The 19,093-nt window shown below is 39.6% G+C and overlaps 1 protein-coding gene across 5 annotated transcripts; it reads left to right on the top strand.

Moving 5' to 3' along the window:
* Positions 1 to 6,552: 6,552 nt before the first annotated feature.
* Positions 6,553 to 18,598, top strand: LOC122669160 (65-kDa microtubule-associated protein 6-like). 5 transcript variants are annotated; one of them, XR_006333973.1, is made up of 14 exons: positions 6,554 to 7,112; positions 7,607 to 7,619; positions 7,749 to 7,957; positions 15,101 to 15,355; positions 16,236 to 16,451; positions 16,526 to 16,681; positions 16,799 to 16,958; positions 17,034 to 17,185; positions 17,347 to 17,434; positions 17,514 to 17,587; positions 17,679 to 17,753; positions 17,843 to 17,969; positions 18,076 to 18,287; positions 18,386 to 18,598. XR_006333973.1 is itself a non-coding variant. In XM_043865843.1 (13 exons), the coding sequence occupies exons 1-13, from the start codon at positions 7,041 to 7,043 to the stop codon at positions 18,126 to 18,128; spliced, it is 1,650 nt and encodes a 549-aa protein (XP_043721778.1). In that variant the 5' UTR covers positions 6,554 to 7,040; the 3' UTR covers positions 18,129 to 18,369. The 5 variants fall into 5 exon arrangements, 2 of the variants coding, with proteins under 2 accessions (XP_043721779.1, XP_043721778.1); XR_006333975.1 differs by having other exon boundaries at positions 7,012 to 7,112; positions 7,754 to 7,957; XR_006333974.1 differs by lacking the exon at positions 7,607 to 7,619 and having other exon boundaries at positions 7,754 to 7,957.
* Positions 18,599 to 19,093: the final 495 nt, after the last annotated feature.

Genomic DNA, 19,093 nt, shown 5'->3' on the forward strand with positions numbered 1-19,093 from the left:
ATGATAGATTCATATGATCCTAATATTATCACTCCACATTAGTTGAGAAGTGATGACTTGTAATAACTCTGTGATTAGAGCATGTCAATTGGATTAAAATCCCCTACAGTACGGGCATCTTGTGGTGCACTGTAGTATAGGCCTGAGAGCTCGACACGTGGAAAAAGCTTCATCCAATTGTGCGAGATCGATGCAAGATAGCTTTTTTTTTTCTTTCTTCTCGCGTCTGGCACCATTAGATGTCGCACCTTCAACATGTCAAGATCTCAGGCTCGCACTGCAGTGCACTGCAAGATTGGGATAGTAGAGGTTTATTTTCCATGTCAACTCCGTATAATAAATGAAACTCCATATGTTTTGGAATGACTGAACTATAGAGCCAATGGAATTAGTAACTCAATGACACAAGTCACACAACCTCAAAAGGCTCTTACTTGTGAAGTACACATTCTTCGTATATTGATCTTTTGGATTGGATATTTTCCATTTCAATATATGTTGGAAATTTATTATTTTATTCTTGGGAAGTTAAGACAATGTTATTTTAATTTGTGAGAAGGTGACTTGTATTATGGATAGAATCACTTTATATTTAAAATTATGGCAACGAGTTCTTTGTTTGGGAGCATGGTTCTTGCGCCATTGTGGGAGCCAATGAGAGCACACGAGAAAGCAACAAAAAGGATGGGATTTATGCATTTCATGGGGGTATGGCGGTCATTTTATGTAACATATGTCTGGCACTGGAGCTGCACTCCCACATAGAATCTATTTTCCTTTAAATTTAATAGACACATAATGTCACACAAATTGAGGCAAATACACTGCACCCTTAGGCACATAATGATACGTAAATCGAGGCAAATACACTATGCACCTTCTTTAACACATAATGGTATGCGAATCGAGGCTAATACACTATGAACCCTCTTAGGCATAGAATGGCATGCAAATCGAGGCAAAATACACTATGCATCATTTTAGGCACATAATGGCTCACAAATCGAGACAAATACACTATGCACCCTTTTAGGCACATGATGACGCATGAATCAAGACAAACACACTATACACTTCTTAGGCACGTAATGGCATGCAAACTGAGGTAAACATACTATACACCCTTTTATGCACATAATGGCACATAAATCGAGACAAATACGTTGTGCAGCCTCTCATGCACATAATGGTATGTAAACTGAGGCAAATACACTATGCACCCTTTTAGGCACATAATGGCATGCAAATTTAGACAAATACACTATGCAGGCCTTAGGAACAGTTGATCCACGCCAAACAAGATTCATAGGGAAGACCTCCCTAGTGAGGCATGCACCAATGACCTTAAGGATGCGATGACCTAAGCTAGGCAAGAAGTCATGTGCCAAAGACCTTAGGGATGCGACAACCTAAGCTAGGTACGAAGTCATGAAAAGACCTCCAAGGCAGAGGCATATGTCCAAGAAGGCCTTAGGGGTGTGACGACTGAAGCTAGGCATGAAGTCGTGAGAAAGCCTCCAAGACAAAGACACATACCCAAGTCTTCAGGGGTTAACAACCTAAGCAAGGTACGAAGTCATAATTTGACAAGGAGCATAATACAAAGAAATGCATTGGCAAAAAGTGTGCAAAAGGTTTTTTTTTTTTTTTTTTTACAAGTTAAAAAACACCTTCAACTTTGAGCATCAGAAGGGGCGGCATTGGTTAGGGGGAGAGCTGAGCCTCTGATCTCAATAGTAGCATCAGCCTTGATAGTGGCATGCACGACCGCATTCTTGGCATTAGGCTACGGGACCTCGGCTAATTCCGAAGGAAGTCCATCCAAGCCTTTGAAGTTGAACCTAGGCTCTGCCCCTTGGACATAAAGGTGGACCACCTTCTTGATACTAGAGGTATATGCGTCAAGGCTGGCTTCATACACCTCCTCCTCAAACTTTGGAGAAGCTTTGTACTCCGCGATAGCTTGGGCCACCTCCTTCTTGTCCCGACCTTGTCCTCCACCACAGAAATGGCAAGGGCTTTGTCAGCCTCAGCCTCGAATAATTTATCCTCTAACGCCCTTAGTTGCTTCTTGGCCTCAGATGCTCTCTTCTCAGCACTAAGCTTGGCTTCGTTCAAGCCCTTCATCTTGGCCTCAAGCTTGCGATTCTCAGTGTGTAGCTTGGCAAACTTGTTCTCCCCCGTCCTCATCACCTCATCAAATTGTGATTGGAGCGTTCTATTATCAATTTCCAGTGCACGATAGTGGCCTGAGGTAAAATCGAACCGATCAAAGAGCTCGGCGCCATGAATAATGGCCTGAGAAAACAAGTGTTAAACATAGGGATGTAAACGAATATTTGTAAATCCGAATCAATTTGCATTCGTATTCATTTAGGGCATCCGTATCCGTTTAGAGATATCTAGAAAATAATTCGAATAATCTGGAAAAAATTTATCCAATCCGAATAGATTTCTAACTAATAATAAAAAATAAAGTAACTAATGATCTTGAGGCTTTTTAAAGATTCAACAAGTTCCAAGGACTGAGGAAATGAGAATCATGAGACTATGACAACTAAGAGACATGGATTGAGAGTGAATTGTGTTTTTTGGGGGAGGAAGGTCTCGATTACATAAGTCAGGGATGTGAACGAATAGTCAAAAATTCAAATTCGATTTGCATTCGTATCTATTTAGGGATATCTTTATTCGGTCATGAAATCACATCTGATCTGTATTTGATCCATTTACATCGCTACTTAGACATACAACATGAAAAAGCAAAGACAAAATTCGTAAAGACAGGCTTACCAAGGCCAACGATTGAAAGGCCCTTTGGACCAACTTCTTATCATCCAGCTCCCAAATGTGCACAATATCTCTCTCTAGGTGGCCCTCAAAGAGGAGCTCCCGGGCCATCCCGACAGACTCGTGCACTGACTTGTCAGCATAAAAACCCCCACGAGGGAACAAAAAAAGACTTATCTAGAGGACACTTGGTGAAGGTAACCACGAGTTGCCCGGACCTATCTTTCTCAACCCCAAGAGTGTAAAGGGGGCCTCCTCATGACAACTAGCGGGGGCGAGTGGTCGTGGGTCGAACCCTAGATTATCTCGGGCTTCACCCCCATCCTTTATTGAAATTCCCTTAAACTTTCTTAGGGGGAGGAGGGTCAACAATAACATGCTTCTTACCCATGTCTACAGCAGGCTCCTTGCCTTTATCCCAAGAAGCCGAAGATGAGCTAGAGCTTGCCTCCAAGGTCTTTTACCTCTTATTTAGATCATCACTGCTGGTCGGGCCGGAATGGGCCCTCCAAAGGGTTTGAGTCCTTCAAAAGAAATCTGTATCCCAGAAGGCAAAGGTTGGCTCTTGTCTTCAGCTTTTCTCTTCAGCATAGAGTCCAACCTATTTGGGTCCAACTTCATTGTAGGACGCTGAGGTGCAGGTTAGTAATCAAAAGATACCAAAGAAAAGGGGAAAGAAGAAGCTAAAGCCACTAAGGCTCACCGAGACTCACCTCGGCTCAGGTCAATCCAAGATCTATGAGAATGGACTCCTCCCCAAGCTCCCTCAAGTCAAACTGCTCGGTCGAGAGAGCCAGCTCAATGGATTTCATGACCTCAGAGCCCAAGTTCATTGGCAGTGGGGGTATCTGGCTCCGACCACACAAGCTTAGGAGGAAACAAGTTGATTTTGGTGAAGAAGAACCTACACTTTAATTTGTGGTTGAAGGTTGGCAAGTTCGCCAAAATCTTCACCTTCATCCAAGGCCGAGCAGGGAAATAAAAACCATCATCGCCCAAAGTTATGCTTCTTGAGGGAGAAAAGATTAGCAAAGAGCTCGACAAATGCCCGCTTTCCTAACCTTGCAAAAAAGGCCGCGAACCTGAATATGTACCTCCAGCCATTGGGGGCAATCTAGGCAAGCAGCAACCTGTAATACCGTAGGATGACATAGACGACATAGGCGACATCATGGACCAGGAAGTGGAAGCCCGCCTCAAACATATGTTCATATTGGCAATCCTCCCTTGCCTTAACCATACAAGACTTTTCTTGGGATTCAGGTACCCTAAGACTAATCCCAAGAGGAATAGAATATGTATCCCTAAGGGATCCAAGGGAGTCCTCATCCATGGAGCTCCTCACATTAGCAGTCGCAAACAGTCTAGCAGCTAAAAACATACTGTCACTGCCAGAAGTAGTAGAGACACCAGCCTTATCACCCCCTTTTGGGCATTTTGCAGGAACTTTTCCTTTTTTTGGTAAAATGGGTCTAGGATCCTTGACAACCTGGATTTTGGGGGTGCTAGTGGAAGAAATAGAGGGAGAAATTTTTTCAGAATCAGATTCCGAACCCATACTATGGACAAGTCCAGGAGCACCCTTGGCCAATCCCCTATTAGAGGCAAAGACACTAGAGCCAAACATTCTGAAGAAGGAAGAGCAATGGAAAAACTTACTGATTGGTTAAAGTCATGAAGAACACAAAGAAATGAGCAAAATACTCTAACCATGAGCTACTGGAAGCCAAAGGGTAGCACGATGACCTCCCGAGAAGGTAAAACATAGAAGAAGGGATCAAGAAAGATGGAATACAGAAATAAAAGCTTGCAAGGGAAGCAAATGGTCTCCATGTATAGTTGATACAACGGCCTGGATGCGCTTTCACAAACGACCCAGATACAGGGGTTTTCTGGATTTGATGGGATTAGGCGACGTGTCAACATCCCTTTGACTCCTCGAGAAGTAGTAAAAGTGTAGAAATGACAGACACAAAAATCGAGAACCCTCAAAATTTGAAAAGCTCTAATGGTGACCGCAAAAAAGCTTCATGGATTCTCGAGACAACGACCATCTCATTAACTCACGCCTTATGACCTACAGAAATACCCAAAGCAGTTCAAATATGGAGAAGGTACTTCCACAACTCATATCAGAGCTGAGGGAGTGAGGGGCCTCTAATACGGGTAAAATAAACCAACCACTCAAAATGTGACACATGGACAATGCAGATCTCAGAGAAGATTGATGAGGTGGACCCTCGTGCCAAGTCATAACTCTCCAAACAAAACCCAACTCCGAATCAAGCACTTACTATTAGCGTCATACTCAGAATAGGAAACAAGCATCACCTCCTCTTAATGGCTCGAAAAGATCTATAAAATTGGGATTGAACTCTCAAATTAGCAAGGGAATCTCCCCAAGAATTCCACAATGGAAACCCCCCATAATCGGACTCTCCATACTTATCTTATCTCCCAAAAGAAAACTACTAACTTGGGAAGATGACTTAGTCAAGCACTCTGAACACCACCTTACACCACAAGGTACCACAATATAAATAAGACCTCAATTGAGCTGATAAGGGAGATCTAAAAGTTGTGTGAATTTGCTCTGTTATTCTTAATTGCTGTTAGAGAACTAACTTAGGCATTGGAGAATCCTCGTCAGAGTCCGCTCCAACTACCTCTAGTGTCCCCTTTCCTTTGCATTTTGCAAGTCAATCGCTGTACGTGGGTCAGGACGTCCCACAAACAATTTTCTGTCGCGATATTGAGCTTTCATTTTTTATCACTGAAGTGTAACCCATTAAATAATGACATCATTTTTATTTGAAAAAAAATATGGAAAATAAAGCAAGAATTGAGTGAAGATTTCCTTAATTGGTTTCCCCTTGTAATTCATATTTTTTTCATTAAAAAAATAACTAACGAGTCGGATTCGGATCACATTTAATTCAAACCCAAACTTCAATTCTAGTTAGAAGACCAACGTAGAAGAAATTGAGCAATGTTTGAAGAATCGGGTGAATCATTCGTCATCGATCCTTGTTACGATTAGGATCAATTTGATATGGCTAATCACTCTCAAAAACCTTGGAATCACTGTGTTTAGTATGCATTCTAGATTGATTTTGCATTTTCACAATAAAATAACTATTTTTAGCATTCCAGAATATAAAATCAACCTAGAATACATTCAAATAATGTATACCAAACACAACCATAATCTATCAACTAATTCTAGCGTTATTGGGAGTTCGGGATCGATCCTGTCTGATCCGGATTGGAATCGGCATCCTATCGGTCTTTTTAATACTTTGAAACTGAGCCGTCCATCAATCCGACTTTTAAGTCAGTGTCGAAAACGGCAGTAAAATCCTAGTGCAGCTAAGCTCAGGTGCAATTATGCAAGTAGAGTGAGAAGCACCATAAATTCCTCTCTTAATGATTAATTGCCACAATTGATCAATGAGAATAATTAACGAAGAATACATTTAATAATAATTTAGCTCCTGTCCTTTCGACGGCGACACCTGAAAGCTGTGGAGTTTTGAGTTCGCTTTCTGTAAAACACTCTCAAAGCTGACTCCTTTTTCTCCATTTGTTCTATTTTAATACTTTCTTTTCATCCGCTACTTTCTGCAATTCCCATAAACCCTTGAGATCCCCGCTACTATTACTAACATGCCGTTTCGCAATCTCTGTGACCTTTCACCAATAATTCATTTTAGCTCCTCTTGAGGTGAAAGCTTAGGCTGCCTAGCTCTCGCTCTCTCTATGGTACGTGTGGGTTTCTGTATGATGTAGGTTCATTAATAGCGGTTTTTTTCTTGACAATCTCGGTAATTTGACTATCCAACCTCTACGTTTCTTGTTACAGTAATTGCTGAGGTCGTTAATGGTGTTTCTGTTGCGACTGAGCTTTAGATCTGGTTGTTGAAACGAAGAGAGCTACCCATATGGCTTGCTTAATTTCTTCGACTTTTTAACTTTCAAAATTGGAATTTCGAGCTCTGCTCGAACTTTTCCTGCGTCTCTATCTTCCTCTTTGAGCTTTGACTCTTTTAGTCCTGCAAGTTTTATTTTTTTAATATATCTGTTCGTGGTGTTGGTTGGAACTTGGAACTTGGAACTTGGGGAGTTCTTGTTTCTGGTGGAAGAAGAGCTAGGACTTTGCCTTTTTCTCCTTTCCGAGCTCTGCCCGTGTTCTATCCCTCTTTACAGAGAGTTTTTTCTCGAAGAGTGAAGAAGAGTTCGTGTCCGTCCAAATGCATTTGCTTGGGAGCCTTACCAGTGTCCATACGGACTCCACTTGCAGTGCTTTACTCAGAGAGCTTCAGGTATGTATTCCTCACCTCCTTCATCATTGTCATCTTTTCTTTTCTTTTCGGTTTCAACTCTAACTCAATTCTTCTTTGCTTCTCTTTTTCATGATGAGTTCTGATGTAAAGTTGTGGGAGATTATTGTTCTTAGTGGAAAGAAGCGGCGGGTTTACTTAAAATTTGAAAGAACAAAAGGAGATAAGAATTTGTTAAATTTTGTGGAATCATAACATGACTTTGAATTGTGTTCTTTGGGAAAGTAACCTGCAGGGTTGCAGAATTACTCAATTCTATGAAAAATAATTGATTTCTTATCATTCTCTTTCCTTTTTGTTAACTGAGAATATTTAAATAGTAGTAGAAGATTTCGAAGGTAAAGTGCACAAGTCTATCATTTTCCTTTTCTCATTTTCGTGAGATGTTTTCAAGAAATCGTGCCTTCTCTACCGGCTGCGACAATACTTATTCATTTAATTTTTCTGGTTTTGTTTGGTTTGCATGTTTCTCACAGATTCCATCCGATGGTTTTACGAAATTTATGTAATTCTGTCATTATTGTTTCTTTCATCCTAAATTCTCATTATTTACTGGTCTTTTGCTCTTCGAGCCAAAAGAAAGAATGTTCTGAAGTTTATTTCGCCAATGCCTGTGAGAGCAGCACATATGGAATGAGGTCGGTGAGACAGAACTGGAGAAGGACCGCGTGCTGTTGGAACTTGAAAGGGAGTGCCTGCAAGTGTACAGGAGAAAGGTTGATGAGGCGAGCAATGCCAGGGCACGCCTCCGTCAGTCTGTTGCGGTCAAGGAAGCAGAGCTTTCAGCGCTTATGGCTGCTCTTGGGGAGCTTGCCCTTAACACCCAGGTACGTTCGATATGGGAACAAAACCAGATTATGGCCATCTTTCCTCCTAGTTCTTGGCCTCTTACATTCATCCATGAATATAACTAATCTCCTTTTCCACTCCCTGCTGTTTATTTATTTTATTTTTCCTCCAGAGTTTTTGTCTCTGAATGAACAGGGCATTGTAGTGAGGAGACCTTTGGTTCACCAGAAATCTGATCCTTCTGCTTGAAAAATGGGCAATCATCAAAATTAATCTCAACCCATCCTCCTTGACTTAGACACCACAATATGGGGAAAAAGAAACTGCAGAGAAACTTTCAATGGTCCAGATTAAGTGAAAACAGCCAAAAATGCGGGCTTCATTTATGCTGCGTGGCAAAATCCTTCTGGATTTAGTTTTTAATGCAGGAGTAGGTGCCCTACTTGTCTGGTTTTTGTTCTCCATATGAGCTGCCAAGTTAGCAGATATGGTGCTAATTCTACTAAGCTTGGGGGACTTGGCAGTTCCATCAACACATGCCCAATTTTTTGTTGCATGTGAATAAATAAATATTCATGACTTGAGAGTTAAAAAAAAACCAATTTTTATTTTTACTTTTTTGGTCTTTGAGAGTAGAAAGAAGTGCAGTGAATACATGGAGACATTTTTTTTCTTATACTTGTTAGTTGTCCAATTTTTTTGTTTTAAAATATGTGAGTAGAACCTAGGATGCAAATCAAATTAATTTTTTCCCCCACCATTGTCTTCCTCAACACCATTAATTTTGTATCAAATAGTTGCAAAGTCAGTGCATAGAAATTGAAAATGTGACAGTAATTGTTGATGTTGGAGTAGCAAAGTTAGGAAGCTGGGACTGGAGTTAAGGTGCTAACAAGTGTTTGTAGGAAAACTATGCATGTACGACTTCTTCCTGTCGGAACATTCGCAAAAGTAGTTGTGAACACTCTGATTCTGTCTGAGAGCTGAATCCCTAAATTTATGGCAATAGACTTTGGCGTTTCTGGACTATAACTCAACCTTGAATCCTGATTCTTCATCCATCCTGTTCACTTGGTGAAATTAAATGCATACAGAATCATACAATAGTAGAGTAAACCATGGATTGTGTAGAATTCTCCATCCCTTCCTCTGAATCTGATACATGAATTTGCATGCTTTATGGTCTCGTCTTACAAGTTCTGGAAACATAAGTCATTGAGATGGAGAGAAAGGAAGAATTGAATTTTTCAATTTAACAGTAAGATGACTGACATAAGAACTTGATGAAAGCACTCAGCCTTGCAATTCTGGGTTTAAAGTGGAAGTGCAAATTGGAATGCATGGCTTAAATTTAAGCAATTGATGTGATTGGTAAAAGGAGTTGTATTGGTAGAAATACTGCTGGTAAGAGTTAGAATTTCAATTGGGGGTGCAATTATGAGAACTATGGTTAGGTTTGATTTCAGCAAAAGGTCTGGAAAGAAATGAAGGATATGGTCTTCTTGGTTTCCTTTTCTTTCATAGGTGGTGCATCTAGGTTTCATACAGTTTTCATATGAAAGAATGATTTCTCCATACATGCAGAAAAGGATAAACTCTGAATCTTAAGCAGGTGCAGCATTGTAATTTTTGTTGGTGCAAGTGTGCAACGGTAAGGTTGCTCCATTGTGACCAAGTGATCATGGGTTTGAGTTTGGAAACAGCCTCTCTGTGAAAGCAGGGGTAAGGCTGCGTACATTATGACCCTCCCCAGACACCGCAGTGGTGGGAGCCTCGTGCACCGGGTACGCCATTTATATGTTAGAATTGAATGATGATCCAAAGAATGGTGTAGGGTCGTGGGTTTTGTCTAAATTATAGTGGTGAACAAGGATATATTAACGGCATGAAAGGCTGAAAATTCTGGAAAAAATAAAAGATAAAAGAGGATGAAGAGATGAAGCAATGAAGTTAGTTGAAGCAATCACGTTTTTTAAGGCAACTTGTTCAACAGCTGAAATCTCTAATTTATTAAGCTTGAGTTGAAGCAATTACAACCTTAAATAGACTTCTCCGATATCCATCCAGCCACTCGTTTATTCTAAATTGAATAAAATACCTCAAAGACCATGATAGACGGAATTATATGAAATAAGAATCACATTCATGATGAACTCAAACCCAAGGACAAGTTCTGCATGATTACATAATTGCTGCTAACTGTAATTACTAAGAAACTATTAAATTAAATAATTCTATGTGAGGACTCTTTCCCGATCTTGACCTACTACTTATTTATCATAGTATGTAATTCGATCTCTCCACCCTGGCATCTGAAACTAATCATAAGTAACCAAAAGTACCAAAAGGGTGGACAGATATGCACACAGAGTGGAAGGGGCAAAATTTTCAGGGCATTGGAGAAAAAATGAAGGTCCAAACTAATTTTGGATGATCTTGACTTTTGCTGTCCTCTGCAACACAAAGTACAAGAATCTTTGATTGGAAATCTCATCCCATCCCATGGATGTGTTCTGACATCTCTTTTCCTGACTAGGCTTATGCATTTGAAATAGTTCTTCTATGCTGACAAATGAAAGGCAGCGTTGGATGTTGTTTCTCGGCCCATACTCCATGCCTGGAAGTGGATATTCTTGCTAAGATTTTGCAATGGTCAAAATTGACTACTCCTTGCCCCTTTCTTTTTTTATCTTGTGCATTCCCCTTTGGTTTTCACTTTTGCTTCTGCAATACAATATCCATCATATTCCATGCCATCTCTTTGTTCCTTTGATTTTGTTATGCATCTCTTAAATGGCCTTTTCCCCCTCTACTTTATTACTGTTGATCCCTTTTTATTTTATTTTTTATTATATGCAGAGTAACCTGCTTTTACTCTTGTAGAGTGATTTGTCCATGGAACTCCTTTTGATTTTTCTGTTTTATAACTGAATTTTCTACTTATGTGTTTTTTTTCCAGGTAATAATTAGTTAGGCCTTCTAAGGTGACTGCAACATCATATCATCTTATTTGCTTGATTGTAAACTCAAATAAGATAAGTTTTCATTGTAACATAGTATCTCATGTCTATAGGAACTAAACCGATATTTGTGCATTGCTATATTTTCATGATAAGAGAGCGGGCCTTGGTGCAACGCATAATTGTCAAGGTGGCAAGGCGACCCAAGGAGGTGGAGGGGTGCCTAAGAGTTTAGGCGACCAAGGTGCCCCCAAGAGTTATTTTTTATTTCCCCCCTTTTCTAACATTAATTAGTATGCTACGTTATTTTAGTATGCTATAATATACACCTTATATCATTAAAAATCAACATTGAGCCTCAAGTCATCTAAAATCAACAGTAAGCCACATCAAGTCATCAAAAATCAACATTAAGCCACATCAAGTCATAAAAAATCATTATTAGCCACATGAAGTCATAAAAAAGTAAGCATAGAACTAGAAGACAGCAAAACTGAAGAAGCAAGCTATTAGAAATTTGAAACAATTAAAATATACAATTGGTTTATAATAGTCTCACATTTGGTTTATACTGTTCTTAGAAAATATGATATTATCTGTAAATAATTAAATTGCTCTCGATTTAGAGAAATGTTCATGTTCTCTAAGCAGTTTGACTAATCAAACGATTTTATTTTTATATGAGACTTTTTTGCATTAGGTAGAGCACAAATCCAGCTTTCCAACAAATCCAAAATTGCTTAAGTCTGATTTATATTGAAGAAATTATGTTTCGATCAGACCTTTTTTTGTATTCGCAAATGCTATCAATATCATTATGAATGAAAATATTTCTTTAGATATCAAAACGAATAAATATTTTACCGCACTTTTGGTTTTTAACAATGTTTTACCATATTCAATTTTATGGAAGTTTTAGAATTGAGAAAAACCCCAACATTTGAAAGTTGAAAATTTCACATACCGTCGATCCAGTTTTTGTTATTGAATTGGGGGTTGACTTTTTATCCTTTTGGAATTTGATTTTTTAACTATCTTTATTGGATTCAAATAGGGGGTATTTTCTTATTTATGAATAAAATCTTAAGTAAATGATATTTGACATAAATAAGTGTTAGAATCAGGTTCGATACCAATAAAACCAGTGCAAGGCACCTTGCACTAAGGTGATAGTCGCCTAGACCCCTACAAAACCGCTTGGATACAAAGGCGACGCCTTGACACTACGGTGCAAGGGTAAGGTTGCTCCATTATGACCAAGTGGTCACGGGTTCGAGTCTGGAAACAGCCTCTTTGCGAAAGTAGGGGTAAGGTTGCATACATTATGACCCTCCCCACACCCCACAATGGCGGGAGCCTTGTGCACTAGGTATGGCCTTTTGTTTTTTTTTTTTTTTAATATTTTCATGATAAACATTCTGCCCTAAAAAATTACTCACCTCAAATAACCATAACATTTAGTTGGAATCAAATTTGTCTGCAATAAACAACTGAGCTCATTTTTTGAGCAATAGTTAAAATGTATAATAGATCTTAGTTTGTTCTCAGTCTCTCAACTACAACAACAACTCAGCCTTATCCCAACTAAATGGGGTAGGCTACATGGATCCTTTCAAAACAAAGTAAGGAAAACTAAGATCCACACAAAGGAAATGAAAGTAAGAGGAATGAAGAATAGAAATGAAGAAATGACACAAGAAAAGTGAGAGATGGAAAATGAAAAATAAACGTATGAGGAAAGAGGATAGCCCAGGAAATCAAGAAAATCTCAGCTACATGGTGTCAACGACGTGGATCCTTGGCCTCGAATAGGCTCTATCTGAGGTCTACTTGGCATAAGACCAAGGCTATGCATGTCATTCTTCACAACCTCACCTATGGTCATTTTAGGCCTGCCCCTAGCTCTTTTAGCTCCTTCAATTGAAATCAGATCACTCCTCCTTACTGGGGCATTCCTAGGCCTCCGCTACACACGGTCAAACCACCTCAGACAACATTTCTGAGCTTGTCGTTCATCGGGGCGACTCCCACATCAGCTCTAATACGTCCGTTCCTCACTTTATCCTTCCTAGTTTTGCCGCACATCCATCTGAACATCCTCATCTCTGCAACACATAGCTTCACTAAATGGCACTTCTTAACTGCCCAACAGTCCGCCCCGTACATCATAGCAGGTCAGACAATGGTCCTGTAGAGCTTTTCTTTAAGCTTTAAAGGAATGTTTCGGTCACACAGTACTCCAGCCACACTCTCTATTTCATCCATCCCATTTTAATTCTTTGTGAAACATCATCATTAATGTCACATTCTTTGTGTATGATAGACCCCAGATATCTGAAATAGACACTTGGTGGTATCTCTCTCTCCTCAATTTTCACCATGTCATCATCCATCATAGTGTGACTAAAGTTAAACATCATATACTCTGTCTTTGATCTACTAATCTTAAAACCTCTTGTTTCCAAGGTCGATCTCCATATCTCTAACTTAGCATTAATCCCTATTTTTGTCTCATGCAGCAAGACGATATCATCGGTGAAGAGCATACACCACGGTTCCTACTCTTGGATGTTCTTGTTCTTAGTTAACTCATCCATAATAAACGCAAACAAATAAGGGCTTAGGGCTGATCCCTGGTGTAACCTAACCATAATTAAGAATTCCTTGCCCTGGCCTCCCATAGATCTCACACTGTTCACCATACCCTCATACATATCTCTAATTATTTCTATATGTTTACTTGACACCCCTCTCTTTGTAAGAACATGCCGGATTAAATCTCTAGGGACTTTGTGGCTTTCTCCAGGTCAATAAAGATCATATGGAGATCCTTCTTTCTAACTCTACATCTTTCCATGAGCCTCTTCAGTAGGTAGATAGCTTCTATCGTGGATCTACATGGCATAAAACCAAATTGATTCTTCGAGATATGAGTCTCTCTTCTCAGACGGACTTCAATAACCTTTTCCTAAAGTTTCATAGTATGATTCATTAGTTTTATGCTTCTATAGTTATTGCAGCTCTGGACATCCCCCTTTTTTTTGTAAACCAAAACTAAAATGTTTCTCCTCCAATCATCTGGCATTTTCCTTGTGATCATAACCTTGTTAAATAACTTGATTAACCAATATACCCCACGAACTTCTAGTCCCTTCCACACCTCTATATGGATCTCATCCGGGCCTGGTGTCTTGCTGACTTTCATATTTCAAAGGCTTCTTTAACTTCCGCCGCACTAATGTTTCTTACATATCTTTGAAGTGTGGTGTCTTGATGAGTAATGCAAGTAACCAATTCAATTATATTCGAACTATCTCTATTCAGAGAAGTTCACAAATATACTCATGCCATCTCCTCACAATGTCCTCATTCCATACCAACACTCTTCCATCCTCCCCTTTTATACATCTCACCTGGTCGAAGTCTCTACTCTTCCTTTCGCTCATTTTAGCTATTTTATATATAGCTTTTGCCCCTTCCTTTGTGTTTAGATTAATATAGAGCTCCTCATATTTCCTCGCCCTAGTCATCCCCACCATCTTCTTAGCTGCATTTCTGGCTTCATTATACCTCTTTTATCTTCTGTATCTTTAGTCCGTTGCCATGTCTTAAACCTCTCTTTGTTGATCTTGATGACTGCTTGGATCTCCTCATCCCACCACCAAGTCTCTCTAGGGGCCTAACGCCTACCCTTTGCTTCTCCTAGAACCTCTTTGGCAACCTTCTTAATACAAGTCATCATCTAGTTCCACATCACATTGGTGTCTCCCTTAAAGTCCCACTTTCCTTGTTTGACCATATTCTCAGTCTCTCAATTGGTATACTGTATCTCCAAAAGTACTGCAAAGTACAGCTTATATTAGAAGAGAGGCGGGAGGCGGGAGGCGGGAGGGGGGAGGGGGGGGGGGGGGGGGCAGTTAAACTGTCAATTTACAGCTTCTGCGTAAAAGTGAAAACTTGTGCATGTCACTATGTATTTGTGTTTGCTGTGTGTATGTGAGGCAGAAATGTCCAAACAGTGATTGTCTGTGCAACTTATCATTTACTCCTGCTAATCATCATTGGATAAAGCACTTATAATTTTTATTCATGTATTACTTCAGTATAATGCTCTGCATAGAGGAGATAAGATTGGGATTTCATTTAGTAGTATATCATTTCATACTAATATCAGTGATCACAGATCCTTGTTGCTGGTTATTTACTATGTCAAATTTACAGACACAAACAGACAAGCTTTCTGCAACATTGAAAGAGCAACTTGCATCAGTCTCGCCACTGGTAGAAGATTTGAAAATGAAGAAAGAGGAACGCATTAAGCAATTTTCTGATCTAAAGGCACAGATTGAGAAGATCAGTGGAGAGATTTCAGGATACACTCAACCCAATGGTGCTGTGACCATGGAAGTACAGGACTTATCGTTACGAAAGCTTACTGAATATCAGACATGTCTCCATAACTTGCAAAAGGAAAAGGTATCCATGGTTATCAACTCTCTTTACTCATTCTTTAAACTTTTATTTCCCACTTCAATCCTTAAAACTGGAAGCTTGCGCATTAGTTTCTAATTTACAAAGTGCATTGTAATACAAGACCAATTTATCAATTCAATGATAAAGGCCACCTTAGATAAAAGGAAATAATGAATAAATGCCACTTCACTGAACATGTGCGATTAGTTAACCTAAGACGAGCACAAGTGCACAAAATGGTATTTTCTAAGATTTGAAGTGAAGAATGCCGAATATTGACTCTCAATTAGGCCTTGAGGACCTGAAATCCTACTGCTACATTATATTGCTATGGTACTAATTACTATTGAAAATTCTGAGGTACATAGAAGCAATCTGTCTGATTATATGTTGGAGGCATAGTTCAACATTTCGTTTCATTTCGGTCATAATTTCGAATATTTCGGTCGAGTCGAAACGAAATGCAACCTCAAATTGAAAAAATGCAATATTTTGGAAATTTTGGTAATCTCGTTTCGGTCTAAAAAATGCACTGTTTCGTCAAAATTTTGGTTATTTCAGCAGTTTACACCCACAAATGGTCAAGCAAAACTCAGAAAAATTACAATATTTCGATGAAATTTCTGGGAAATTTCAGTATCTTGGAAATTTTTGTCTGGCCGAAATGGCCTTCCAAAACGAGATTTAATACTATGGTCGGAGGACATAAAAAGATCTTGCTCATTGCATCAAAGAACAAAGTCCCCCCCCCCCCTCCCTTCTCTTTGATAAATATCAAAGAAGTAAGCATGTTGGAACAACTGACTTAGCTCCCATGCATTACATTTGTTGCATTGGTGTGTGTTTTATTTAGTGTCTGATTTCTTAGCATTTTCACTTGCAGTCTTGTCGCCTTAATAAAGTTCTGGAGTATGTGAATGACGTGCATTCTTTATGCGGTGTGCTTGGACTGGATTTTGGGAATACTGTGAGTGAAGTGCATCCAAGCTTACATGAGGCAGGTCCTGAACAATCCAGAAATATCAGCAACAAAACTTTGGAAGGTCTAGATCAGGCCATCCTCAAGTTGAAAACAGAAAGAAAATCTCGCATTCAGAAGGTGATTCAGACTAATGCTGTTGTACATTTGCTTGTTTATTATTATATAAGTAAATCCCTTTTCCAAAATTGTAGGTGAAAAATATTGTGAGATCATTATTCGAACTTTGGAATCTGATGGACTCACCTGAAGAACAGAGAAGTCATTTTAGAAGCATTACTTTCATCCTTGGATCATCAGAACCAGAAATTACAGAGCCTGGGGTTCTGTCTCTAGATGTTATTGAGCAGGTTTGACAGCCTTACAAACTTTTTTTTTCTTATTTCTCTTTTAATGGTCAACTGAACGCCTGTTTTAATTGAATATTTAGAAGATGGATCTGTAGGTCTCCTCTTGTTTTCTGTCAGGCGGCAGCTGAGGTTGAGAGGCTGACTAAACTGAAAGCCAGTAGAATGAAAGAACTGGTCATGAAAAAGAGGTCCGAGTTGGAGGAAATATGCAGAAGAGCACATATTGAGCCTGACAAAAGCACAGCTGCTGAAAAGGCTAACGCTTTGATTGACTCTGGTATAACAGCTTCCTGCCAGCTGCTGTCTAAAGCTAATGGTGAAGATGCATTTCTCAATGTTAACTTTTGTTCAGGTCTTGTTGATCCCTCTGAACTTCTGGCAAGTATTGAAGCACAGATAACTGAGGCAAAAGATGAAGCTGCTAGTCGAAAAGAAATTATGGATAGAATAGACAGGTGGCTTGCAGCCTGTGAGGAGGAAAATTGGCTAGAAGACTACAACCAGGTAAGGTTTAATTTCCTTGTATGGTGATATTGTATTTGCAGTACTTTCTACTTTAATCAAACTTATTAAAGGTCAAACGAATAGCATAGTTGCTCAATAGGATCATTCAAGTCATCAGGATGAAAGCCTGCTTTGGAATAAGCAATTGTGCTGGATTTCAGGATGAGAGTCGGTATAGCGCAGGAAGAGGTGCTCATATAAACCTTAAACATGCAGAAAAAGCTCGGATCATGGTAACCAAGATTCCAGGTATTCCATTCTTCAGTAAAACCTTCTGTTGTCAATCTGAGGACCACTAATCTTTGTTTATCTGATTCTTCAATGTCAGCAATGGTAGAGAATCTGATCAACAGAACACTAGCCTGGGAAGGTGAACAAAAGATGTCATTTCTTTATGATGGGGTGAGTTATAGATTTGCTTAGATTGCCATGTCCATGAACTTCTTTGAGAATCAATTTTTGAAGGAAACCTGCTTGGTGGTGTTATTTCAAGGTCCGGTTGGTCTCATTATTGGAGGATTATAAAGTAACCAGGCAATTAAGAGATGAGGAGAAGAAGAAATGCCGGGTAATTGTTGATTTGTACTTGCAGTTTGAATTTTTTGGTTTTTGCTCTCCCTATACAGTACAGATTGACCTTTCCATTTGTTTTAGCAGGATCAGAAGAAGCTTCAAGATCTGCTCCTTACCGAGAAGGAAGCCATGTATGGGTCTAAGCCAAGCCCAAAAAGAAGCAACAGCTTTAAGAAACTAGATGGCTATCGGGCTAATGGAAATGGATCCATGCCTCCCACACCACGAGCTAATGGAAATGGATCCATGCCTCCCACACCACGAGCTAACAGAAATGGATCCATGCCTCCCACACCACGAGCTAACGGAAATGGATCCATGCCTCCCACACCACGCCGGAACTCAGTTGGGTGTGCAACACCTAAACTAACGACACCAAGGTCGCACTCTGGGCGTGAAAATGGATATCTCAGGGAAACAAGAAGGTTATCGACTGCTCCATTGAACTTCGTGGCCATTTCTAAAGAAGATATAATGTCATATGCATTCACATCTGTTTGTGGTTCTGAGCCGGGGTCTTCTCCTCAAGGTTAAATCCTTGAAACCCAAATTGGTATGATTTTCTTCAAATTCTGAAATTTAAATGCCATTAATGAAGTTCCTTTGTTCTACCTTTTGTTTCTGCAGGATTGAACTAGTTTCTGTATACTGGATTGAAGCGGCATAAAACCTTGTGAATAAGAAAAGAATGTACACTAGCGTTTGATTGTGATTTGTTAGGTGTTCAGAGGTAGTTAGTAGTTTGGAACTACTGGTTAATTTTTTGTTTGTGTCTTTCAAAATAAGGGCTAAATATGGAATGGTGTAGTACTGACCACATAGTTTTGAGGGTTTGTTTATGTTTCCAAAGTGCTGACCATGTATTTTGTGGGTTTGCTTGTATTACACATATACATGTATATATACGTATTGGTGTGGCTAACAAATTTTTTTTAGGCTTAGTCAATTGTAGGGCTTGTGTAAACCTCCATTGAGTGCCTGCTATGTAGGTTCTGAACTATACCACTGTATCCATTACCTTGTTATTGCAGTCCCTTGATGTAAGAACACATGGATTTAACCGTGTAAATAGAACACGGGCCAGGCCCAGTCCAGGGGTAGGCCGGACCCGACCCGACCCGACCCGCAGCGCATGGAGTGAACCAGCCACTTAAGTGGCTCGGTCTCTTCCCCCCTCTTAGATCGATTCCCAGTGGGAGTCTAAATAGGGGCAGGGGTCTTAGGGTTTTGGCTTTAAATAGAAAGTTTGTAATCCTAAGACCAAATTATCTGAGAAACCAAATTCTCTCTCTCTCTAGTGTTTTGTATTTTCTATGGGATTCTATCTTTTCCTAA

The sequence above is a fragment of the Telopea speciosissima genome, chromosome 7 (genome assembly GCF_018873765.1).
Source record: "Telopea speciosissima isolate NSW1024214 ecotype Mountain lineage chromosome 7, Tspe_v1, whole genome shotgun sequence".
In the NCBI taxonomy this organism is placed as follows: Eukaryota; Viridiplantae; Streptophyta; class Magnoliopsida; order Proteales; family Proteaceae; genus Telopea; species Telopea speciosissima.

Bases quoted from the DNA above. Each gene is read 5' to 3' on its own strand.
- LOC122669160 (XM_043865844.1), top strand. From the start codon at position 7,041: ATGCATTTGCTTGGGAGCCTTACCAGTGTCCATACGGACTCCACTTGC. The intron at 7,958-15,100 runs GTACGTTCGATA...TCAAATTTACAG, and splicing joins AGCTTGCCCTTAACACCCAG to ACACAAACAGACAAGCTTTC. The intron at 17,186-17,346 runs GTAAGGTTTAAT...GCTGGATTTCAG, and splicing joins GGCTAGAAGACTACAACCAG to GATGAGAGTCGGTATAGCGC.